General features: G+C 38.3%; 1 protein-coding gene across 2 annotated transcripts in view; it reads left to right on the top strand.

Moving 5' to 3' along the window:
• Positions 1-27634, top strand: part of LOC115214322 (sorting nexin-33) — a 198411-nt gene that overhangs the window by 135297 nt on the left and 35480 nt on the right. For both annotated transcript variants that reach the window (XM_036505074.1, XM_029783502.2), the window contains exons 3-6: positions 6544-6618; positions 11229-11462; positions 15179-15291; positions 25969-26059. In XM_036505074.1, the coding sequence (XP_036360967.1) occupies positions 6544-6618; positions 11229-11462; positions 15179-15291; positions 25969-26059 (513 nt within the window). The remainder of the gene's footprint in view (positions 1-6543; positions 6619-11228; positions 11463-15178; positions 15292-25968; positions 26060-27634) is intronic.

Here is a 27634-nt window from a genome sequence, read left to right as displayed (position 1 = left end):
GTTTGGTGGAAGATTTTAATTCAAAATTTATGAAAACAAGACATTTGTACTACAGAACCAGTTTCAGCCGGGTTGGTAACGAAAGGGTTCATTCAAAAGAGGATAGTAGAACAAGCAGTTTCACTATTGTTGTTTAGCCCTAGGCCTGTTCTGACTGATTAAACCTACGATCAAAAGCTTCCAGCTCTTATTATTTCATCTTTTCTTCAAACACTCTGCATTTAACACTAAATTCTCCAAAGAGTGATTTTAAGGAGATTTGGCTGGTGTTTCTAGCATTTAAAGCAGCCATGTAATGGCTATCTGCCTGATTCCCTTTTCTTGTTGCTGTTTTAAGTAGATGTTGTCTAAATTCTTAGGACTTGGAGGTCTGTTATTTGGTTTCTTTGGCATATAAGTGACCAATATCACAACATTTCCCCTGGACCAGATGCCAGTCCATCACAAAGTCACTCATTTGGACTGGACCTATGTGAAATGAAGTGTTTTGCTCAAGAACACAGTGCACTGCCTGGTCTGGAAATTGAAATCGTGGTCTGGTGATTGTGAGAGCACCACCCTAACCACCAAGCCACATACCTTCATCTGTTGTTGAAGAATTATTAAAACTGGGTTGATGCAGTGGCCAAAACCAGAAATATTTTACATTATTTTATTTCACTCTTCCCAGATTCTATTTTGATGAGACCAGTGCCGCCTGACTGGCACATAAAAGGCACCATTCGAACATGACTGATGCTAGTGCCAGTGGCATGTGAAAATCAGCATTCAAGTGTGGTTGATGCCAGTGCCACCTGACTGTCTCTCGTACCAGTGGCACGTAGAAAGCACCCACTACACTCTCAGAGTGGTTGGCGTTAGGAAGGGCATCATGATGTTGAAACATTGCCAGATCAGATTGGAGCTTGGTGAAGCTTCCTGGTTTGTCAGTCCTCAGTCGAACCGTCCAACCCATGCCAGCATGGAATACGGACATTAAATGATGATGATGATGAATTGTTACTAACCTTTCATAAAACATAAATATATTTTGGATGAAAGGACTGCTCAGGAATTTGGAATGGGAATGTAAACTCACCAGTTGTCAACTGATGGGGGCAGATACAAAGACAGTGATAGGCTTCTTTCAGTTTCCATCAACCAGATCCACTCAGAAGGCTTTGAATGGCCTAAGGCTATATTAGAAAACACTTGCTCTAGGTGCCATGCAATGGGACTGAACCTGGGACCATGTGGTTGGGGAGCAAACTTCTTACTCCTGTGTTGTAGATGCCTGCAATATAACCTTTTTTTTTAATTCTTTCTTGGTACCATGTGATTTGTAAAAATAAATTTGCAAAAAAAAAACATATTTTATGCTTGTGTAGAATGATTATGCTTGCAAGAATGATTATAGAGTAACCTCCCTTTACTAAGATTCTCGAAGCATCTGTGTCATGAGACGTGTTTCTTAATTATTCAAGAAGCTTAGCCTTTCTCTTGGAAGTTTCTAGAATGTCTAGTGTTCCATTAATAAAAAACAGCTTGCTAACCCTCCTCTTCACTTCTTAGTTGATTAGACTTAGAGCCATTCACATCATAGCTATGTTCGTCTATTTCTCTACGCCACATGACTGAAAGTCACCACTTAGCTGTTATTTCTATGTTTCCTATCTCTGAACTTTCTTGCATAGATTACTTCATTCAACTAGATTCTACATTTTGATTCCATGTATCATCATCGACCAATAAATAAAATATATTTTTATGTAGTTAATATATATAAAGGTCTTGAATTTATTCTTCATCTCTTAATGCACTCTTGTAATAATATACATGCAGCCACATCAACACCTGATACTGGCTATATATAACCACTACACTTCCTTTCTATTATTCTGTATTTAGTCTCCGTGAACCAGGTGTGATCTATCTTTCTATGTAAGCACATTTAATCAGGTTTTTATTTTAAAATAAATATAAGATTTCAGAAATACTGAAACTTATGAGATGTTGAAGTCCAAATAGCAGTCTTAATTAGTTAAGAACCAATCGCTTAACGAAGGTAAATCACACTAATGAAAATGAGATAAACATGAGTGCTTGAGGAGTTAAGAAAGTGGGAGCTAGGTATGAAAGGGAAACTTCTTGGTTAAAGACATATCTGCAACTCCATATTGCATTCTATTTTGGTTAATTTTAATTAATTAAACCGGTGAAGCATACTAGCTTCATTTCTTTCAATGTGCAATGTCAGTGTGCACGCATGACAGTGTGTAAGCATCTTGAGAGAAAAGTTGGGCATAAGAAGCATCAGATGTGGTGTGCAAGTAAGATGACTGTGCTGGTATGGTCACTGATATGTATGGCCAGGGACAGCTGTGTGAAGAAGTGCTAATCTCTAACAGTGGAGGGAACTTGTGGTAGAGGTAGACCCAGGGAAACATGGGATAAGGTGGTGAAGCATGATCTTCGAATGTTGGGCCTTGTAGAGGCAATAACAAGCAATTGAGACTTTTGGCAATTTGCACAAGACTAGAACCACATAGCTACAGGGTTATCTCTTCCCCTTTTTCATTTGTATTTTAAGAAGGAGTGGCAGTGTCTACAGGTCTCCTGGCCTTGGTGCCTCAACTCCTTGATGATGTCATAGGGGTATCATTTGACATACGGATACAGGATATCTTGGACACTTTTAAGCCTGCTGTAGCCTGAACCTGTCCAGGTCTGACCACAACTGATTTCTTCCCAAAAGAGAAACAGGCGCAGGAGAGGCTGTGTGGTAAGTAGCTTGCTAACCAACCACATGGTTCCGGGTTCAGTCCCACTGCGTGGCATCTTGGGCAAGTGTCTTCTGCTATAGCCCCGGGCCGACCAATGCCTTGTGAGTGGATTTGGTAGACGGAAACTGAAAGAAGCCTGTCGTATATATGTATATATATATATATTTATGTGTGTGTGTTTGTCCCCCTAGCATTGCTTGGCAACCGATGCTGGTGTGTTTACGTCCCCGTCACTTAGCGGTTCGGCAAAAAGAGACTGATAGAATAAGTACTGGGCTTACAAAAAGAATAAGTCCCGGGGTCGATTTGCTCGACTAAAGGTGGTGCTCCAGCATGGCCACAGTCAAATGACTGAAACAAGTAAAAAAGAGAGTCAGAAAGGAAGGTAAAAAAAAAAGGGGTAAATAACTGCCGGTACGTTCTTTGTAATTCATTTACTGACTCTGAAAGGATGAAGGGCAAATTTGTTTTTTGTGGATTTGAAGTGAGAATGCAGAGAGGAGTCGGAATAATTACCACAATGGAATCTACGCGACTCTCTGACAACTCTGCCAACTGGCTGCCCAGTTCCCCACTGCACTTCTAAACAAGGAATGCTGGGAGAAATGGATAAAAGTAATCTTGTTAACATAATATGGAGAAGTTCCAGAAAGTAGCTGCCTTAGGAAAGCCAGATTGTGAGTTGAGGGTTTGACACAGAAATGGTCGTGTGAAAATGAGAGACTTAGATACTAAGCAAAGGTATTTAAGGATGGTATATAGTATATGGAGCCAAGAAGTGACATTCTCAGACAACGCTGAGGAAAAAGTCCTTGAATAACGTGGCCCCGGATGCATTGTGTCTGAGGAAACTGATAGAATGGTCAAAGTGGTAACACAATAAATCAGTTGTTGTCAGTCATTTTGAATTTTGACTCACTGGAGACCAAACCAAAAATTACAAAAGCATTTTATGTGGAAAGTAAAAAAAAAGGAAACTTTTTCTTGTTTTCTTAATCATAATGGTGTAAAACAAAATTATGAATTGTATTTTTTCAAGATGCTCAAGCATTAGTATGGATTTTGTAAATCCTTAAATTATCATATTCTTCATCATTTTAACATCCACTGTTCCATGCTTGCATGGGCCAGATGGAATTTTGTTGAGACGAATTTTCTACAGCTGAATGCCGTTCATGGCGACCTTCACCTGGTTCCTTGCAAAATAATATTTCCCCATGGCCAGGACATGTTTCCTGTGGAAGACAGGAAATAATTTCACTTGTACCATGATGACACTCATTTATAACCTTCACATGATATCAAGACAAGGCTAACACATGCACACACACATGATATATACAAAGCACTTCTTTCAGTTTCTGTGTGCCAAATCCACTCACAAGGCTTTGGATGACCTAAGACTTGCCCAATAGAAGACACTTGCCCAAAGTGCCATTCCATGGGATGGTGGGGGAAGCAAGCTTCTTAACCTCACAGCTGTGCCTCAATCGAAGGAGAGGGGCTTTCTCCGTCCGGGTTGCGGATCCGTGGAACAAGCTGCCAGACGAGATGGTGAAGATGCCAACGACCGCTTTGTTCAAAGTCTCCCTTGACCTCAAGTGGCCTGAACTCTTTACATGAACACCACCCTGTACATAACTCCATGTCCCCCTACATGGCCTTGCTTTTTGAGCCAAAAAATTAACTAACTAACTAACTAAATCCTTCAATTATACATTTTAAAAATCTGTGATGGACCTAGATATCCCTTTTGGTACACTATTTCCAAACCACTACATTAGATCATGGGTCTGTTGGATGAAACAGACTTCAGGCGAAATAACAGGTGAAAGCAATGAATGTATTGTGATGTTGTTCGATCTTATTAGTGAAGCATATTCTCTTCAATTGCCAAGACTACAGTTAATCAATAAGTATAGAATCAATAGATATAGAAACGAGAATTGTAGTGACATACATTAATATCAACAATATGGCCGTGACAAAATACCCCTGCGGGAATATTAAGTACTGAGTTTTGGTGTTTTACAAACATTTAAATCAAATTATTTTATTGCCTTTCTTCCAGGTCTTTAGATTTTTTAAACAACACCTGAAGGGAAATTTTTAGTCTTTTACTTTCTCAGATAATCTCAGCTAATGAAAGTTTTTCAACTTGCTTTATTATATATGTAATATCCTATTGTATTTGTATTTGATATGTATAACACTTCAGGTACATTGATGACATTCAAAATCAGCCTCACTACATTTCTGCTTTCTCTCTCTCTCTCACTACTCCCCCGTCCACCCCCTCTCTCTCTCTCTATGCAGGTACTGCATATACATTCATGCATTATTCAACCATAAACTGAATCATTCTTATTTGCAAAAATAGTTGTAAATGTTGTATAATGCTTCATAACATTTTTTTCATTGTTTACCCTTAATTAAATACAAACAAAACTTGAACAAATTGTAACACTGAAAATGGCCGGCATACAGAAATGTGAGGTGATTAAACAGTTGTGAAAGAAAAGATTAAGGGCTGTGGCGAGAGCAGAGGGTTGACCAATTTGAATTGTAAATATATGCAAAGTATTGTCAATAAATATAACAACCAATCTGTAAACATTATTAACCAAAACTTAAAACATTTTATATTACGATAAAATGACTAATGGGCCATTATATATGTCACACCTAGTGTGTGTGTGTGTGTGTGTGTATATATATATATATATATATACACACACTGATGCAATACTTACATTGTTAAATTAAATGAAGTAGCATGAAACGATTGTACTACACTACCTTGGATATCCTTGTTGCTTATTTTGATTATAATCAACCCATTTGATTTATATGGATAATACCATACCAAATTCTGGTGCCTTTAACTTAAGTACCATATTCATCTGAATCTAATTTTTTGCTGAACTTATATATATATATATATATATAATATATATATATATATATATATATATATATATATATATATATGACTAAAAAGAATTGGATTACTTGTTTATATCCTCTGGAGATATTGTATGTCTGAGAAGAACACTTTCCTCTTAAACTGACTCAGTACATCTAAATATAGAAAATTGCTATCAGTTGATTTGGAGATGCTGTCTGTGACAGGTTGGTGTTACATCCAAGGGGAGATATTTCTCACATCAGCTAAAGAAAAGGAAACTGAATCTAACCGCAGTCCCATAAAAAAATATGTCTGTTTTTGTGTTGTTTCACATGTGTGAAATTATACTGAAGTACTTTGAATAATACAAACCCTATTTTTTACCTCTTATTAGGAGAAGTTCATCAAAAAATAAGCTGCCGAATAATACAAATAAAGAGTAAAAAAAAAAAAGGAAATGATACGTGGCATCTTGGGCAAGTGTCTTCTGCTATAGCCCTGGGCCGACCAATGCTTTGTGAGTGGATTTGGTAGACGGAAACTGAAAGAAGCCTGTCGTATATATGTATATATATGTATGTGTGTGTATATGTTTGTGTGTCTGTGTTTGTCCCCCTAGCATTGCTTGACAACCGATGCTGGTGTGTTTATGTCCCCGTCACTTAGCGGTTTGGCAAAAGAGACTGATAGAATAAGTACTGGGCTTACAAAGAATAAATCCCGGGGCCGATCTGCTCGACTAAAGGCAGTGCTCCAGCATGGCCGTAGTCAAATGACTAAAACAAGTAAAAAAGAAAAGAGAGAGATTGTGTTTTGTTATTTCATCAATATAAAAATGAAGGAGTCTTAATCATTGATTGTTTTTAATTGCAGGACATTGGGGATGGCTGGTGGGAAGCTCGCAGCTCCAGTGGAGAACAAGGCCTCATTCCAGAATCCTATGTTGAAGTAAGTATCTAGCTAACTATTTACTAATGTAGAAATCTCTTCCAACCTTTAGCTCTTTTGATACTAAATCACCTGAGAGGGCACCTAGTCTTATATTGCTAACTGCATTTAAAATATTTTTGAATTAGTTTCAGTTGAAATTTTGTTAAACATTCTTTGATAACAACTGTAATTCTGTCATTGGAAAATTCCATAAAATAACCTTTTGTTCTGATCCAAATGTCTACTCTTATACCATAAGAAAGCTGCTTATTAATTAGTTTGGAGCGTGTGACTTTTACTAAAAGAAAATCATTATTAAAGTCTATATTGTCTCAAAAATTCTTATAAATTCCAATGTTAATGTTCTGTTTCCTTATCAAAATGTGGTTTCAGAATTCTTTTATTATTGAAGATTTATACTTTACAATTCAATCACAAAACCCATTTTTATTCCCTGTAATGTTGAGGTCTCACACTGCATGAAAGCGTCTTTTAACATCTTTGTTTATAATTCTGCCCAAATTTTTCAATGTTACTTTCTACAGAAATATCAGTACAAACATTTCTCCAAATTCCAAGTTTTATCCAGCATAAGCCAAAATATCTTGATTCCAGTACCCTTTCATATTTGTTGGGCGTTGAAGAAGAAATAGAAAGCTGAATATGCCAATTGTACCTAATATAAATTTGTCTCATTTTTTTTCAACTGATTCCCAAATCTGCTTCTTTATAACTTTCTGAAAAATGGATATTTTTTAATGAAAATTTCTACAAATATCTTTCAGGTGATGTAGATTATGATTATATTGGAATTTGTTGAGAAAAACGTTTTCCAGAGTTGGTGGGTTACTATTTTGAATTAGAGGCTGTCTGATTCTATGTATTTCTTGTAATTGAAAAAATTTTAATGAGTCATTATATCTTGAGTAGTATTTTAACTGTCTGTCATCATTGCAGAGTTTTGTTAGAAATTATAAACCAGAGGTCAGTTTTCAAGGTGGGAAATCCAATGAAACACATCTCAGTTGGAAATTTGAACCTGCACGATGGATTTAATTTGTAACAGCTCACAGTCATTCTGTGTGACTCATGTCCTTGAAACAATCTCACCCTGTAACCTTTCCTGGGTTATTGAATCAATACAAGCACACTCTTCTTCATATTGTGTGTCAAGGGGAAATTCAAGAGTGTTAGTTGAGAATAATGAGCCGGTGCTGAAGAGTACAAGACAATAATCTGAGTGTGTGATGTGTTCACAACAATCCCACATAAGTGCGTGGCTCATCATCATCATCATCACCATCCAGTGTTTTAAATCTGGGTTTTGTTCCCATTAACGGGGGTGGCTGGATCTACCTCAATGCCATAGCAACTGCCCTCACACCATCTCGCCATCTTGCCCAGTTTGGGGCATCTTCCTTTTTCAAACCAACCCTCCCATTCTCCTCCTCCACATTTTCCTCTGTCTACCTCGCTTCCATATTGTATTCTATGCAGCCTCCTGCCAACATGTAGCTTCCACTGTTTATCTCCGCCTCTCCTCTGCACCCCATCGCACTCTTTCCTCTTTCATATTCACACACTTTACTCCTCTTTTACACTCTTAGCCATCCTTCCTTTGTTAAGTTTGCATTGAAAGAATAAAGATGCCATAGAGTAAAAAAAACACTTTTAGTTTTGCAAAGAACAAAGCAACCACTCTTCTGCTGGTGCCATGATAAAATGCATTTGGTATTTGGTTCTCTTCTGAAAGACATTCCAATGATGAAAATGATGCTGAAAACAGAATGTGTAAATGGAATGAAGTCCTCCAACCTGTCTGCAAGAGAAGTAACTCTGAATATGTGTATACACACACATACACACACACACACATACACACACACATACATACACACATAACTGCCTAACCCATACCAGCTGGGAAAGTGGCTGTAAAGTGATGAAGTATATGTATACATGCATACACACATATATACACACACATCATCTTTATGTCTTTCATTGCAGATACAGAAAGGTGTGTGTGTGTGTGTGGATAGGTATGTATGTGCCCATCAACAAAAAATCAATAGTGGTGCATTTGAACAAAAATACCTTTGTGATATTTACTTCACCCCAGTTACAGAGACACTCCCTTGTCATTGTTGTCATCATAAATGCAGTGAACCAGTGATTGGCCCATTGGATGACATATGACCAATGATATCATTGTTCACAAAATACACGATATAAAATATAAACAAACATTAAAGGCGGTGCCCCAGCATGGCCGCAGTCAAATGACTGAAACAAGTAAAAGAGAGAAAGAGAAGCCAGCTATCATGCAGCATGTCTGTTAGTAACTGATAAAGACTTGTTTTTTTTGCAGTTTTCTTTTTCTTTCACAAAGAGGCCACAGTTCTTTAAACCAACATTTATAACACAGTCTACCTCTTTCAGTCGGGAAACCACCACTGAGTGGATACTGTGACATTGCACATGTCTTATCCTCTGGCCATCATGAGATCTGGCCTGTCTGCTGCTCTGATACTGCACTGTATCTCTGCCTAACTTCTTTCCTTCTACCATCTTTCTAACTTTCTTCCATTCTATGCTATCTGTGCACACACACACGCACACACACACACACACACTCACTCCCCCCCCTTTACTCTTTCTCATTTTCCTCCTCTTCTTACTCTGTCTTTATCTCACTCCTTCTATCTCTTGCTCTATCATTCTTTCTTTTCCATTTTCTCTCTGTCCCCTTCTATGCAGATTTTGCTTTAATTCTCTCCAATCTCCTTTATTTTCCCCCTTCATTTTTTCCTCTGCCTTCCTGTTTCCCAAAAACACCACATTTACTCTTACCTCTCCTAAAAAGAACAAAAATCACATCTTTAATGTCAATCTGTCTTGAAAGTTTTCTTGTCTGTAAAGAAAGCAAATTCATAATGAAACTCGTAATGGCTTTCATTGACAAAACAAACAAATTCAGATTTTTCATTTCATCAAGAGAAACACAAAACATTTTCTAATATTCACAAGTTGAAATCCTATCAGGGTTGACTTTTGGTCACATAAATGTTATCATCATCATCGTTTAACGTCTGCTTTCCATGCTGACATGGGTTGGACAGTTTGACTGAGGACTGGTGAGCCAGAAGGCTGCACCAGGCTCCAATCTGATCTGGCAAAGTTTCTACAGCTTGATGCGTTTCCTAACGCCAACTACTTCAAGACACTGGCAACGTTCACGCTCGAATGCTGCTTTTCATGTGCCACCGGCACGGGAGCCAATCCGTAGCCCTGGCAACAATCATGCTCGGATGTGCTTCTATCGTTCTACTGGCACGAGTGCCAATTAGGCGGTGCTGTCATCGGCCACATCAGTGATTTTGATTTCACTTGCCTCAATAGGTCTTCACAAGCAAAGTTCATTGTCCAGTGAATGAGGGGTACTCATAAGTGGGCTGGTTACACCCACTGGCATACACATCTTCAAAATTTGTTTATTGCTGTATTGTTCTCATTAAATTCATACTAGATTCCAATCCGACACGTGTTTCTGCTGCATAAGTGTCCTAATCTCCTTTGATGAAGCATTCACATACATTTAGTTGATTCTCTTTCAATACATATTCATCCCACAGACATTTCTGTGCAGCTTTGTTCAAGGTTTTACCCATTCATGTGGGTGAAGCAAACAGAGGATCCAAGTGTTAGATAATCCTTCTTAAAGTATAAAGTTACATGAGAAGTGGAGATTGCTTTGAAAGACAATATGAAAACCATCTGGAATTCAAAAGAACACTTTTCTGAGTGTTCTCCTTGCATGACGGGATCCAGAACCAAGTTGTTTAACAAAATGGTTCCTCCTCTTTCTACCAGGTTGGATTCTTTGGCTCATTGCCAAAATGTATCTTTGCTGTCTTTTCTACAAGTATTGCCATGTCCATTAGCTCCGAACTTCCTGGTCTGGTACCTTCTGTCAAGAATTTTAACCTTTTAGCATTTAAACCAACCACATCCAGTCCAAATATACTACCACTGTTGTGTTCAAACTGATGAGATCCAGCCTCTTACACTTACCCTACAGTGACATTCTATAAATAAACACATCATTGAAATATCAAAGCTATGAGATAATGTATGGTTAATTAAAACAAAAGCGAATTAATAAGCATCTGTGTCACTCATTTCTCTTCCCAGGTGCATCATTTCTCTGTTGATCTTCCTGTTAGACATAAATCTGTTTATTCTAACAACTTCTTTCCTCAAACTTCTGCTCTTTGAAACACATTACCATCATCTTGTTTTCTTCTGGTCTCTAATGTTTAGTCCTTTAAGCTCTTTGTCAATTAACATCTTTTGGATTTCTTCTCCCTCTTTGTTATCCCTTACATTACAATGGCCTCAAGACTTGTTTGGAACAAAATCATAAAAAAAAAGGGTTACATAGTCATTGCCCTCCTCTTTGAAAAGATGTGCTGCTATGCAAAATTTCAGTTCCATAAATCCAAACTTGTGACCAAAATCTTGGAATATATTGACCTACATTCTCTTTTATATATTTTAACATATTAATTTCTTTTATTGAGATAAATCATTTATTTATATATTTCCCAAATTTTTGTATTTTCCAGATCTATTCTCTTCCAGAACCATCTTTTCCTCCACCTCCTGTCCCTCAACAGTTTCAGAACAGCAGTTACCAATATAATGATGTCACAAGGAACCATGGTAGTGGAAGTTTTATCTCCCAGCCAATCCAGCCATCGGCACCCCCCAAACAAGCCAGTTTTGACGATTGGGACGATGATGATTGGGATGATGACTATGATGATGATGCTTCTAGTTGCGGCACTGCAACAACACAGGTCAGTTCAAACGTTATCAATTTCCTTGAGTGATATAATGAGTGATATAATGCATGAAAATGATAAATGGAGATGAGCCACCTGCCCCAACTGCGTCTCTTATTTCTTTCAATTCCATTTGTCCACCGGTATACCAATGCCGTATTTTTTAGTTAGTTCATCATATCCTATATTTTCCGGTATATCTTCTATGTTGTAGTCCAACATGAATAACCACCCTCGTATTCGAATATTTCCTTCATTCGATTCACGGCACCACAAAACATTTGCATGCAGTTTGTTTTGAATTCTCTTCAACTATGGTTTTCAGAAGCTCCATTATTGACAGAACTTTGTTGTCTACGTTGAGGGGGAACCTGTAAGAGAAAAATTCTCAAGCTAAAATGACTAAACCCTTGTTAGCCTGTTCAGTCAATTAAAACTTCATTTACATCATCGTCATCATTTGACATCTGTTTTCCATCCTGGCATGGGTTGGACAGTTTGACACAAGCTGGTCAGCTGGGGGACTGCAACAGGCTCCAATTGTCTGTTTTGGTAATGTTTCTACAGCTAGATCCCTTGCCTAATGCCAACCACTTTACAAAGTGTACCGTGTGCTTTTCACATGGCACCAGCTCAGGTGCTTTTTGGTCCTGTCTTCTATATCATCATCATTTAGCATCCGCTTTCCATGCTAGCATGGGTTGGACGGTTCAACTGGGGTCTGTGAAGCCAGAAGGCTGCATCAGGCCCAGTCTGATCTGGCAGTGTTTCTACAGCTGGATGCCATTCCTAACGCCAACCACTCCGTGAGTGTAGTGGGTGCTTTTTACGTGCCACCCGCACAGGTGCCAGACGGAGCTGGCAAACGGCCACGGACGGATGTTGCTTTTTACGTGCTACTGGTACGGGGGCCAGGCGAGGCTGGCAAAGGCCTATAGACAGAACAAATATTTCTTGACACTTTCATTGCTGAAGATTTCCTTTTGAATTCATTCAGCAAGCAGTGTTTGATATGGGTCTGACGTAAACTCCTTTTAAAAAGGCAAAATTGATGAAATTAACCACTGCAGTATGCAGTAATTGGCAAAGGAAGAAAACATTAGAATGTTAAGATCAATGCAACTGGACTTTCTTTGGAATTAATATGGTGATCAGGTCAAATTCGATAGCTTGGATGCAGTGACATTGACATCTACATGGCTGTCTAATACATTACACATGGTAAAAATTCCAAAAGAAATGATACTTAGTGACTATTTACTGAGACATTTGAGAGTGAAGCACTCTGCTCATAGATACATCATCATCATCATCTTTTAATGTCCGTTTTCCATGCTGGCATGAGTTGGACGGTTTGACTGGGGTCTGGAAAGCCAGGAGGCTGCACCAGGCATCAGTCTGATCTGGCAGTGTTTCTACAGCTGAATGCCTTCCTAATGCCAACCACTCAGAGAGTGTAGTGGGTGCTTTTTATGTTCCACCGGCACAGGGGCTAGAGGGGGCTGGCATCGATCATAATCGGATGGTACTTTTTACGTGCCACCGACACGGGGGCCAGTTGGGGTGGGGGCTGGCATCGACCACGTTCGGATGGTGCTTTTTACATGCCACTGGCACAAAAACCAGTTGGGGCAAAGGGGTTGGCATTGACAATGTTTGGATGGTGCTTTTTACGTGCCTCTGGCACAGGGACCACAACTACAATTTCCATTTCATTGTGATTTGATTTTGATATTGTTGTTGATGTTGTACTTGACTCAATAGGTCTCCTCAAGCAGGTTGCCCTACAATCCAAAATGTTAACAATGGCAGCACTGCAAAACTGACGAGTGTTTCAGCTGATTTAGAATAGTTGATGGGAAACTACCTCAATGTATTTCTCTCATGAATAACTTCAGTGAGATTGGTTCTTAAGTGTTAATATTAACTAAAAGGTTTATAGAACTAACAAGTACTATTTTCAAGCTAGCCACAAGTGTAAATTTGCATGTTGTCAAAATATTTTTTTGACAGCTAGTTGCCCTTCATTTCATTGACCACTGACTGGGCAAGTGGAATTGTATACTTTGTTTAATGATACAATATACTGACTGTAGTAAAGTTAGTATATTGTAAAGTTTGAAATTTTTCTCTTATAGTCAGTAGTTCAGCACTGTAACCTCACACAGCTTTTGTAGTTCATCATCATTTTAATGTCCACTTTCCCATGCTTGAATGAGTCAGGTGGATTTTATTGAAGCAGATCTACTGCCAGATGCCCTTCCTGTTGCTAACCCTTGCTTGTTTCCAAGTAAGGTAATGTTTCTCTATGGCCAGACATGTTTTTGTGAAATATTGGAAATGTATAACACTGCTTGTATGACAGTGACATTCATTTACAACTGCCATGCTTTGATGATTGTGATGCAGAGGTGTCCTATAAGTCCTTTGATCATTGTAAAATCTGTTGAGGTATTTTGTGGTACATTTGAGCAGTCCACTTCATGTTCAGTTCACTTAGCTGGAATGTTAGCTGCACTGCTGGTTTTGTGAGTCTAACCTGTTTTCCAGACAAATAAGCAATGACAAGAAACCGTAACCGGCTGAGATTGAGAAGACTCGGCAAGAAAAGTGAGAACACAACCATAGCCTATACCAGTGCCGCATGACTACCTTTGACTTGTCAGGCGACACACCATGATTGAGGAGACCTATTGAGTCAAGTAAAATCAAAAATCAAATCACAATCAAAAATGGAAACTGTAGTTGTGGCTGATGCTCATGCCACCTGACAGGCTCTCAAGATGGTGGCACGCAATAAGCACCATTCATGCATGGGTCATTGCCTGTGCTGCCTGACTCGCCCCCCGTGTCGGTGGTGCATGAAAAGCACCATCCAAACGCGGTCGATGTCAGTCCCCACTCCCCCAGACTGGCTCCTGTGCTGGTAGCACGTAAAAAGCACCATCCGAATGTGTCCGATGCCAGTGCTGCCTGATTGGCTCCCATGCCAGTGGCGCACATAAAAAGCATTAGAAAGGGCGTCCGGCTGTAGAAACATTGCCTGATCAGATTGGACCCTGGCGCGGCCTCATGGCTTGCCAGTCCCTAGTCAAACCATCCAACCTATACTTGCATGGAAAACGGACGTTAGACAATGATGAGGATTTGTGGGGCTACCTTTTCTCCTAAAACCATAGCTAACCTCTGCTCTTAACAGACCCTGGGATCTTAGCATCTGCTGCATGTCATCACTGTTGTGGCTGTCATTATTTTTGTTGCCACCATTTATCTCAATGCTTTGTTGTTGTTGTTGTTATCTTGTTTTCCTGCTGCCTTGTGTTGCCAAGAAACACACGAAAGCAAGGGAAACAACTCTCATGTTAGTTGCCTGGCTATCTATGCAGCTCTCTAGCAGAGAAAAGTATAAAAGATGCTTAGACTGATAGTGCGAGACATCCTTGAAGTGAGACTAGAAACAGGGGTTGTCCTGAAGCTTCAGTATGTGACCCTTGTATTTAAACCCATTGCAAAGTACATCTTGTTGTTGTAGCTATTGCCATCATTGGTTTTGTTGTTGTTCTTCTCATCATTCTTGTTCTTATCTTTGTCTTCAGTGTTGTCATTTTTACTAGTGTTTATGTTCTTTTGTATGTTTTGTTTATTTCTTTCTTGTGTCAATTATTTTTGATGTTTTTGTTCCTGTTGTAATTTTTATAAATGTGTTTGTGTTTTGTTGCTTTTTGTTTCAGAATGTCACTAACAACAATCACCAACCAGACTCCCAATCAATCCAATCACACGAGACCAAGAACTCCACACTACACACAGCTAGCTATGGCACCATAAAAAAGAATTACAGCAGGTATGGATAAAGAAAGAAATTAGTAACCTTGTCTTCAGAAATGAAAAAAAACTTTGATTATTTGCATCAACACATCATATCATTTGGTTTCATCTCTAATCATCAGCAAAAATGTCTTATTTTTGGATACTAACAGCAGTAGCATTAAGTCAGTGACATCTCTAAAACATGAGATCAAGAGTCTACAAAATTATAATCTTATATCAGCAATTGATCTCAGATTTGTCAATACTTAAAATAAAGAAAACTTATACAATAGCTTTATATATATAAGTGAAGTTGTGTCTGTCTCCTACGATTTAGATTCCTAACTACTCCCACATTTTGCGGTGCAGTTTAACCAAAAGCGGGTATCTTATAGTCGTGATTCATATCGAGCCCTTCTGGGTATTAGTGCGTGTCTATGATGAGTCTACGATTTAAAAAAAAAATTACCATAATTTTTTCCCATTTTTAATGCATTTTTTTGCTATTATATAAGGGAAGCAACTCTCTAAAAATGCTTATATAGTTATTTCCCTTACAAACCCGAGCAATACTGCTAGTTTGTTCATAAATAATATACATTCATGTATAATCTGCACCGTTAATATGGACAATGGTATCTCTGAAAACCTATTTCGTGCACAGTATATACTAACTGTTTAGTATTATGATACTTGGAAACAAAAGTAGTCAGTTTTATTATAATTGCTGTATAAAACACATTGAAAGAGTTCATCTATCCTAAACCTAACAAAAACCAATTTCAAAAATTAACCTTTGAACTTTATTTGTGTAGACTATTAAAAAAAGGTGTTAAAAAGCATTACTGCCAATAATTTTCAAAGGGATTGTCCAGAATTTTATACTTTCATTATTAGGAAGGGCATCCAGCCGAAGAAAATCTTCCTGATCAAATTTGTCTGACCCCATGCAAGCTTAGAAAAGTGGATGTTATGCAATGATGATGATATTGTTGTACAAATGCATAAACTAAGATAAGCAGCAACTTGTGAAGAGGGATGATGGACTTTTCACCTTTTTGTTTTGTTTTGGTTTGTCATGATGCTTTTGACTTTTTTTTAATGTGTTAGTAAATAGTAAACAATGTTGAACAATATGATCTCTAATGTTGGTATACTTATTTAACGTATTATCACTAGCAAATAACATTAATATAGCAATTTAAACTCTTATCACACATCTCTTAACTTGGTCAATAAGACTGGAAAATTGATTGACTTTTGCTGATCATGTATAATACACACTCTTAAAGTTTAGAATTGAAAAGAGTGCATGTTATACACAAATGGATACAGTAAAACTATTACTGCTGCGGAAGATGAGAAGTGAAAGGAAATCTCTGTGCAGAGATGTCTATAGTACATGTATATGGTATTCTTTTATTTGTTTCAGTCATTTTGACTGTGGCCATGCTAGAGCACCGCCTTTTAGTTGAAGAAATTGACCCCTGGACTTATTCCTTGTAAGCTTGGTATTTATCAGTCTTTTGCCAAATTGCTAAGCTACTGGGATGTAAACACACCAACATCAGTTGTCAAGCGATGGTAGGGAAACAAACACAGACACAAACGCACAAATATATACATACATATATATGACAGGCTTCTTTCAGTTTCTGTCTACCAAATCCACTCGCAAGACACTTGCCCAAGGTGCCACACAGTGGAACTGAACTCCAAACCATGTGTTTTGGAAATTTTTAAATATTCAGGCATGGCTGTGTGGTAAGAAGTTTGCTTCCCAACCACATGGCTCAGGGTTCAGTCCCACTGTGTGGCACCTTGGGCAAGTGTCTTCTAATATAGCCTCAGGCTGGCCAAAGTGGATTTGGTGGATGGAAACTGAAAGAAGCACATCACACACGCATATATATATATATATATATATATATTTATGTATGTATGTATTTGTGTGTCTGTATTTGCCCCCCACCTGTCGTTGCTTGACAATCGATGTTGGTGTATTTACATCCCCACAACTTAGACACCAATAGAATAAGTACTAGGCTTACAAAGAATAAGTCCTAGGGTCAATTTGTTCAATTAAAGGTGGTGCTCCAGCATGGACACACTCAAATGACTGAAACAAGTAAAAGAATAAAAGAATGGGTACGTTTATGGAGGTAGTGTAGGTAATATAGTGGCCATCACTTTTATCAGGGACTTTGAGAGGAGTTGGAAGAAGTGATGGAGTTATACTTAGACTGGAGACCTGACCCCAAACATTTACAATAAGAGTGGATTCTGCTAAAGGCATCTGATAAATTAAGTTAACTGCAGTTATCCTTGTTTAACATTGATTCATTCATCACTGATCCATGATGGGATGGAAGCACTCCATCGGTTACGACGACGAGGGTTCCGGTTGATCCGATCAACGGAACAGCCTGCTCGTGACATTAACGTGTAAGTGGCTGAGCACTCCACAGACACGTGTACCCTTAACGTAGTTCTCGGGGATATTCAGCGTGACACAGAGAGTGACAAGGCCGGCCCTTTGAAATACAGGTAGAACGGAAACAGGAAGTAAGAGTGAGAGAAAGTTGTGGTGAAAGAGTACAGCAGGGATCACCACCATCCCTGCCGGAGCCTCGTGGAACTTTAGGTGTTTTCGCTCAATAAACACTCACAACGCCCGGTCTGGGAATCGAAACCGCGATCCTATGACCGCGAGTCCACTGCCCTAACCACTGGGCCATTGCACCTCCACGATCCACTATAACACAGTATGTTCATTGTGAATCATGTTATGCTTACCAGGAATTGATCTGTGATAACAGGTTAGCAACCAACGATTCTGGTTAAACCCCAAAAGCATGCCCCAGCAACCGTCCTTAATGCTCAGGACAACTTGGGGTCTCAGAACAAAACCTACTTTTTTTATGTATGTTCTGTTACTCATTAATCATTGATTCATTTAACATGGTGGGGTTAGTAAAAAAATATTTTAACCAAATACCCATAATAAATGAGAATAGATGTGTTAGCTGTTGTGGTTGCTGTGTAACTCTGTCAGTCCTGAACTAGCAAAGGCATTTCTGTTGTGATGTATCTAGGACTACATTATCGAATGTGTCATTTCTATTATGACAGTAAGCTGTAATTTCAGGAAGATTTTCCTTCATTGACCCCTACAAATGTCTTTGTGTTGGAAATAAGGAAGCGGTGATGATCCAAGCGTGTGTTTATCTTTGTAATTTTGGTTCATTCAGGTGCTGAGCTGATGGAATTGTTAGTGTTTTGGACAAAATGTGTTGCAGCATTTCTTCAGCTCTCTACTTTCTGAGTTCAAATCCTGATGAGGTAGACTTTGCTTCTTTCATCCTTTAAGGCTTGATAAAGAACCAATCAAGCTCTGGGCTCCACGTAATCAACTAACCCCCTCCCCACAAAACTGCTGGTCTTCAACTAAAATTTAAAGGAATTTCCATTCATTCCTTTGTTTTTCTCTTTTTTTGTTTGCTTGTTTTCTTCATTTATGTTGCATTTTATCATATATTTATTTGTTTAATGACCATTCTGTAATGGTTGTGTGGTAATAGGTTTGCCTCCCAACCTCAAGGTTCCAAGTTCAGCCCTACTGCATGGCACCTGTGAATGGATTTGGTCAATGGAAACTGAAAGAAAGCCTATCATATGTGTGTGTGTGTGTGTGTTTACATCTCTGTAACTTAGTGGTTCAGCAAAAGAGACCAATAGAATAAGTACCAGCTTTAAAAAAAAAAAGTACACTGGTTCATTCTTCAATTAAAATTCAAGGCAGTGCCCCAGCATGGCCACAGTTTTATGACTGAAACGATTAAAAGATATAAAATTTCTTTAGTAGAAATTTAGTCCAGCAGCTGTAGCATTTTTATTTTTATTGTTTATTATTATTATTATAATTTTTTTTTTTTTTCTCAAATTACTTGACTCCATTTTTCTGACTGGAATTCTTTTAATTTTCCACATTGTGCACGTGCGTATCTATGTGAGTGCATTATCTAATTTCGCAGCTGTATTTAATTCTTACATTCAGAATGACAATAACGGTAATTTGATATGGCAGTTCTAATAGTCAATATGCTTTGCAATCTGACTCGTTAGAAAAAGACTGACACTGCAGTTTTTTCTCTCTCTCTTAAACATTGAATTGTGGAGAACCTTGTATAGTGTAAGCATTTCAATTAAATTGTTTACACACGCATATGCACATGCGCACGTGTGTGTGTGTGTGTGTGTGTGTCTTTGTGCTTGTCCAGCACCATTACGTGACAACCAGTATTGGTTTGTTCACATGCCTTGTAACTTAGCAGTTTGGCAAAAGAAATTGACAGAATAAGTACTCATCATCGTTTAATGTCCGTTTTCCATGCTGGCATGGGTTGGACGGTTTGACTGAGGTCTTGCAAGCCAGAAGGCTGCACCAGGCTCCAATCTGATCTGGCAGTTTCTACAGCTGGGTGCCCTTCCTAATGCCAACCACTCCGAGAGTGTAGAGGGTGCTTTTTTACATGCCACTGACATGGAAGCCAGTCAGAGAGCACTGGCATGGGCCACGGTCAGGTGATGCTTTTTACATGCCACCAGCACGGAAGCCAGTCAGGTGAACCTGGCATCAACCATGTTCAGATGGTGCTTTTTATGTACCACCGGCACAGGAGCCAATCAGGGGGCACTGGCATTGACCATGTTTGGATGATGCATTTTACGTGCCATCAGAACAGGAGCCAATCAGGGGGCACTGGCCACAGCTACAATTTTGGTTTTACTCGACTCAACAGGTCTTCTCAAGCATATCATATCACCTGATGCATCAAGGGTACTTGAACTTTAAAATCACAAATACCAAGGTTGATGTGGCCACTGTCTAACGACTGAAACAAGTAAAAGATAAAGGACAGAATAGAGTTGTAGATTCTTTTGATTTGGATAATCTATCAGCTGATGTTGCAATTTTTTAACCCTGAACATTAATGAATTTAGAGCCTATTAATTCTACAGATATTCTGAGAGTCTTCACTTTCTGAGAGTTGTGATGGTAGAGCAGTATTTCATTAACTCCAGTTTCCTAGAGTTAGAACTGATGTCAAGAGATTAACACTCTGCCAGTTATTTGGATGCCATTCTCATTCTGGCAATTTTCCCAGAAGACAGGTTGGGTATTTTCAACATCTAACAGAACTGAAATCTGTAGAAATATATGTTCTGTCCCAAATACAGTGAACCACATTCAGTGGGGTTGAACTTGGAAATTTAGGAATGAGGTTCTTGCACAATACCTCATTTTATGACCCTAGAACATATTTTTAAAGTCTAGTACTTATTCTATCAGTCACTTTTGCCAAAGTATTAAGTGGTGGTCTTGGGTGGGTGGGTGGTAAGCAGAAACACACACAGATGATACACACACATGTGTATGTACGTTTGTGTAGATATATATATATATATATATGTTGGGTCATACCATAAATAATGTGGGTTTTTTTTCAATGGTATGAACTAAAAGTCAGAGGGAGACGAGATAAACTACCTGAATCAACTTGCTATAAAAGCAGGTAGTAATTTTACCTTCTCCTTATTCTTAGTGCAAGTTTTGAAGAGTGTAGTTAGATTTTAACAGTTATTTTTTTCAAAACTGTAATAGAAGTGACAAAGGAGCGTATTCGGCATATTTTGCTTTTTGAGTTCAATAAAGGCAACAACGCAATGGAAAGCGTAATGCAGTATATGAGGATTGGGCAATAAGCGTAAGCCAGTGTCAACGGTGATTCCAGAAATTCTGAGCCGGAAAATACAGCCTAGAAGATGAGACTCATCCTGGAAAATCTGTAGAGCTTGACATGGGCATCCTCCAAACCCTGGTGGAACTTCTGTTGTGGAACTAGTAGAGAAGCTTGGATTTGGTCATTCAACAATCCGACACCTGCATCCCATCAGAAAAGTCAGCAGTTTGGGCCATATACACTCAATGTCCCTTTTGAAACAGCTGTAGTGCTTATTACTTCTTCCATTCCTTTCATTTACAGACTTGATTACCACATGGTAGGCAACATTTGTTGTTTTCATACTGAATTTGTGTAGCGCTTGTCATCTTAGAATTTTTTTTCTCTAATCTTGATACAGGATGAAGTGTAATTGCTGCTTTGATTAATAAATTTTATTGATCAGTTATCATTTCATCATCAACATCGTTTAACGTCCATTCTCCTTGCTGGCATGGGTTGGACGGTTCGACCGGGGATCTGGGAAGCCAGAAGGCTGCACCAGGCTCCAGTTTTATCTCACAATGTTTCTACAGCTGGATGCCCTTCCTAACGCCAACCACTCCGTGAGTGTAGTGGGTGCTTTTTACGTGCCACCTGCACAGGTGCCAGGCGAGGCTGGCAACGGCCACGGTCGGATTAGTGCATTTTACGTGCCACCAGCACGGAAGCCAGTCGAGGCGGCGCTGGCATCAGCCACGAGTCGGATAGTGCTTTTTACGTACCACCAGTCCAGAAAGCATTGTTTATGCAAAATACCATCCAACTGTCTTTACCACAATCAATTGAAGGATTCTACCACATTCTAATTATAAAATGAACCTCTACTCTGTTTCCATCTACAAGATTCACTCACAAGGCATTGGTCAGCCTGGGGCTATAGTAGGAGACACTTGCCCTAAGTGTCACACAGTGGGATTGAACCTGAAACCACATGGTTGCAAGGCAAGCTTCTTAACCACACAGCCATACCTGAACCAACTCACTAAATTATACACTCAATCAGAATTTCAAAGTAAAACTATTCACATTTATTGGTTAATGGTAAGCACAATGTCTCTTCAGTCAAAATGGCCTTTAAGCAGCATAAGTCTCCTTTAAAAGTGGGATTTTAGCATTTCCTCATTACCAAATTTCTAATGAACTATACCACCCAAGAATTGCAATAGATTTAGTAAAATACCTGACTTTTCTTAGTTAACATTATAAAGAACATTGTTGATTTAAAGACTGGAAGTTTTGCGTCATGGAACCAATTTTGGTTTCATCTGGATTGCTTTTAAAAGGATTAAAGTGTTTGTTGAGATTTGATTGAAACATTGAGAAGTTAAATGGGTTAAATAGAATTTTTTTTCTATGCCAGTGTAGGCGCAGGATTGGATGTGTGGTAAGTAGCTTGCTTACCAACCACATGGTCCCAGGCTCGGTCCCACTGCGTGGCACCTTGGGCAAATGTCTTCTACTATAGCCTCGGGCCGACTAAAGCCTTGTGAGTGGATTTGGTTGATGGAAACTGGAAGAAGCCCATCGTATATATATATATATATGTATGTGTGTGCGTATATGTTTGTGTGTCTGTGAGAACTGATGCTGGTGTGTTTACATCCCCGTAACTTAGTGGTTTGGCAAAAGTGACTGATAGAATAAGTACCAGGCTTACAAAGAATAAGCTCTGGGGTTGATTTGTTCGACTGAAGGCAGTGCTCCAGCATGACCGCAGTCAGATGACTGAATCAAGTAAAAGAATAAAAGAGTTTGCACTTATTTGCATTTCCTAAAGCAATGTATTTTGCATAACATCTCCTCTGCTACAAATGGAACTATTCTGTGTGAGAATTATCTCTGGGTTCTTCCAATTCTTTCTGTTTAATTATAACAAATGGTTATTATTGGACTTTATATTCATTAACACAGGAAGCAATTCTAGTTCTTCCTGATAGGGATCAACATTAATTTCTTAGGTTCTATTTTTTTTTTCTACTTTCTTTCTTTGTCTTTAATATTTGAAACTTTGAAATCCTGTTTTATATGGCAAACTTGACTCCATTCTCTATCATTCGTTGATTTATCCAAGAAACAAACATTTCAATCACCCTCCAGTGACTTATTTTTTTCTTGAATTTTTTTTCATTGTAACCTAATCTTGCTTTCTATTCATTCTTCCTATTTTTATTCTTCATTCCTTTTTTTCTTCTTCCTATTTTTAACCCTATTCTTTTTCAGTAGTTTAGCATTTTGGCCCATGTCCAAAATATTCCCAATGTGTACAGCAGACATTCCAAACGAATCTCCAGCATTCCGAAGCAGTTTATCTCGTGGCCCAGTTAAACGTACACCATCGTCTGTCTCTCAAGCATCAAGAGACTCAGTCATGTAAGATGAGGAAACGCACTCTGCCACCAATGCCGTCACCTTTATTTCTTGTTAAAAAGCAAAAGCAGCCAGCACTCCATAATGTGCATATATTCTGTCCCATTGCAACAAAGCACTCAAGACATATGGCACCACAACTCAATTCTTCACCCTGTAACAACTGCATGGCTTTTAGTAGAACACTAACGAACCACATTTTACAATGCTACCAATTCTGTATCCTGTGATATATTATGATGACCATTGATTTCTTTTATGCACACAAGGTTTTCAATTTGAAAGATGGGGGATGCAAATAAAATTGTATGAGGATCGTTATTTTCACAAGAGTGTCAAGGATAAAAGCAAAATGAAATGGCTTTATGAAGTGAAATGGTTAGACACAAAAGCTCACTACTGCTGTACTTTTACTTCTTGTTCTTGCCTTGAGCAAGTATAAGCAAAATTTGAGAAGATTATCAGAGTTGCATTTTGTGAACTTGTCTACATGCTCATTTTAATCTACATGTTAGACACAAGCACATTCTATCCACCTATCCACAATGTCATATCACAATTGAGTTCTTTCTGAATTATACAAAATATAAAAATTTTGAATCGATTTCTCTAGTTTCTATCAGACCTTAAATGTAACCTGCTGTGTGATTATTCTCGACAGATTAGTCTTAATATAAGACTAACAAATGTGTTGATTCTTAATTACTTTCAGAAAAGAAAATACTTATTTCTTATGAAAGTATTTTGTGCTTGGTTTTAGTGTTGTAGGAGGTTTGTTGGGATGTAATTAAAAAAGTCTGTTCCAGTGTATTACTGGTAGTTGTTATTTAACAGATTCCAGAAGGAAAAGATATATAGGCGCAGGGGTGGCTGTGTGGCAAGTAGCTTGTTTACCAACCACATGGTTCCGGGTTCAGTCCCACTGCGTGGCACCCTGGGCAAGTGTCTTCTACTATAGCCTTGGGCCAACCAAAGCCTTGTGAGTGGATTTGGTAGACGAAAACTGAAAGAAGCCCGTATATATGTATGTGCGTGTATGTTTGTGTGTCTGTGTTTGTCCCCCTAGCATTGCTTGACAACCGATGCTGGTGTGTTTATGTCCCCGTCACTTAACGGTTCGGCAAAAGAGACTGATAGAATAAGTACTGGGCTTACAAAGAATAAGTCCTGATGTTGAGTTGCTCGATTAAAGGCGGTGCACCAGCATGGCCGCAGTCAAATTGACTGAAACAAGTAAATAGAGAGAAAGATCTTAACTCATAAGTGAGACCCCAGCCATTTTTATGATCCTCCAAATCAACATAGAAACATTGTTTCATCCTTGCCCCTTCAATAAAGATGGAGATGACACAGTTTTGCTCAGAACAATATCAGTCAATGACTTAATTTTTTTTCTTAGCTTTCTGCATTAATTATGTCAACACTCATTTACCGATAGTTTGTTTTTTTCATGCAGATAATGTTTAAGAATAGTATTTAATATTTTCCGGATCTTTCTGTTGTGTGTGTGTGTGTGTACATCCTTGCCTTGATATCATGTGATGGTTGTAGATAAGCATCTTTATCATACAACTAATATTGTTTGTTTTTGTTCTTCCATGAAAAAGATGTCTAACCATGAGAAATTGCTTGAAAACAGGTGATGGTTGGTGACAGGAAGGGCATCCAAACGTAGAAAAATCTACTTCAGTAAATTCCATCTGACCCATGCAAGCATAGAAAAGTGGATATTAAATGATGATGATTTCTACTCAGTTCAAGAATGAATGAATGGCTGGCATCCATTATTTCTAGCAATGCTACAGTAGCAACATCACCACAATGATAATCCTGGCCAGGATTAATTTAAACCATCCGGGCTCATCCTCTCATTTATCAAGTGGCTTTCCTAGGCCAGAGGAAAGATAACAATGTGCAGGGGTTGGCACGACAGTTTTCAAAAGCTTTGATGGGTACCCCATTCCATTTGTAGGTTTTATGGATGTCCATCTACTCTCTGCAGAATTTATCAGCCCTTGTAAACAGATATTTTTGTCCTATCAGTGACCCTTTCATCTTCCATGTACTAGACAATACCCTAGAACCAAAAAGCAGACTGTGCTGGTTTACATGGTTATCAGAGCAGATCATTTTCTTCTGACATGATATCTATGCTCACAAGTACACACTACTTTACATTTACTTAGTAATTATCTCATCTTCAGCAAATATACTGAGAAGGTTTAATAAGAGCAAAACACATCCAGAGTTAACTCCCATACTTTCTGAATGACTCAAAATAATATTAGTCATTGACTAATATTGCTCTTAGCTGGACATATGAATTATTTCTTATGCTCTTTGCATTAAATAAACACAAACTGGGCATAGATGCATAATTGCTTGAATCAACCTCAGTTCACACTTATCAACCCAAAACATTTGTTTACTCAAAAAATAGGTACAATATTTAATATTGTAAAACATTTGTTCTGGTTGTTATCCTTCTTGTTTTAGTGCAGCCTTCATTTCACTTCCTAAATTCATCTAATTTTTTATTGCCCTTTTTTCTTTTTCAGATTTTCGCAGTTTTCTCGGAGTGGAGGTGAATCCTTCTTGATGGGTACAGTGACTTGTGCAGTTCATGATAGTGACTGCGTAAAAATCATTGTAAATATCTTTATTATTGTTTGAGGTTCAATTTCTGTTGAGATCAATTTGTATTTTGATGTTTTATGGTTGATAAAACAAGTACCAGTGAAGAACTGGGGGTTGATGCAACCAACTAGACCAGGGGGTTCTCAACCAATTTTTATCTATGGACCCCCTTTGATTGTGATTTTATTCTGGTGGACCCCCGTAGCCATTCATTGTTTAAGAACTACTTTCATAGAATGTTATTCATTAATGTTTTCACGCATTAATTTGTGAAAGTTGAATTATGTAAAATGTCAGAGAAAGAAATCTGTTCCTTGCATTACATACCAATACATATGTCTAAAGCAAATATTTTTCAGTGGCCCTTAAAATATTATTGTGGATTCCCAATTTACTGTTTTGCTGTATGGAGCCCAAAAATCTGATGTGGACTCTCAGGGTCTATGTGGACCCCATTTGAGAACCACTGAACTTGGCCCTCCTCAAAAATTTCTGGCCTTGTGTCTATAGTAGACATGATTATCATAACCCTTTCGTTACCAACCTGGTTGAAACCGACTTTGGCTTTGTAGTACAAATGTTTTGTTTTCATAAGTTTTGAACTAAAATCTTCCACCAAACCTTAGTCACAATTAATATTCCGAACACTAGCTTAATGATAACGAAGTTATTTTACTAAATTCTTTGTTATGTTTAAAATTAACTGAAAGACGCACAAAGAATCTCAACAGAAATATGGTAACAAAAGGGTTAAGGTGACGAACTGGCAGAATCATTAGCATTTTGGACAAAATGCTTAGTGGCATCTCCTCTCGCTCTTTACAGAGTTCAAATTTTGCCATGATCAACTTTGCCATTCTTCCTTTCAGGATCAATAGAATATAGCACCAGTCAAGTGATGGAGTTGATGTAATTGGTTAACCATTTCTCCAAAATTCCAGGCTTTGTGCTTATAACAGAAAGAATTATCATTATTATCAAAGCTATTACCTGCTTTATTATTTAGCAAAGATTTTGATGTGCTGAGTGCACCAATTACTGCAGGAACAATTCTCATCTTAGCCTTCCAGAATCTCTTCATCTCATTGGCTATGTCCTGATATTTCTCGGTTTTTCTAAATTTCTTTGGTATCTTTCCTGTTATCATATGGAAATGTCTGTAATCTTACACATCTTTTTTTTTTGTTCCCTATAATCATATCTGGTCCTGTAGCGTCAATTGTATGGTCAGTCTTTATGGGGAAATCCCATAAAATCCTGCAATTATTACTCTCTACCATAGCCTCTGGCTCATGTTTATGCCATTATTATTATTATTATGGCTTCCTTTCATTATAGCTTCATTTCAGCTGCCTTAGTACCGGACATCCTCCAGGGGCCAAGAGTAGCAAGGGCACCTTTGTCTTGCTACGCATGCTAAAATTATCACCACATTTATTTTAGTTGGAGAGTGCTTTCCGTTGTATATGGGCTGCACCGATCAAGGTTATCTTTTGTAGTTCACGGAGATGGGAGTTACCAGGGCGTTGTTTAATATACTCCTCAGCTCCCTTCTTTTCCATTCCCAATGCACCAGTTACTACTGGT

This window comes from Octopus sinensis, linkage group LG7 (genome assembly GCF_006345805.1).
Source record: "Octopus sinensis linkage group LG7, ASM634580v1, whole genome shotgun sequence".
In the NCBI taxonomy this organism is placed as follows: Eukaryota; Metazoa; Mollusca; class Cephalopoda; order Octopoda; family Octopodidae; genus Octopus; species Octopus sinensis.
This window is presented reverse-complemented; position numbering and strand designations above follow the sequence as displayed.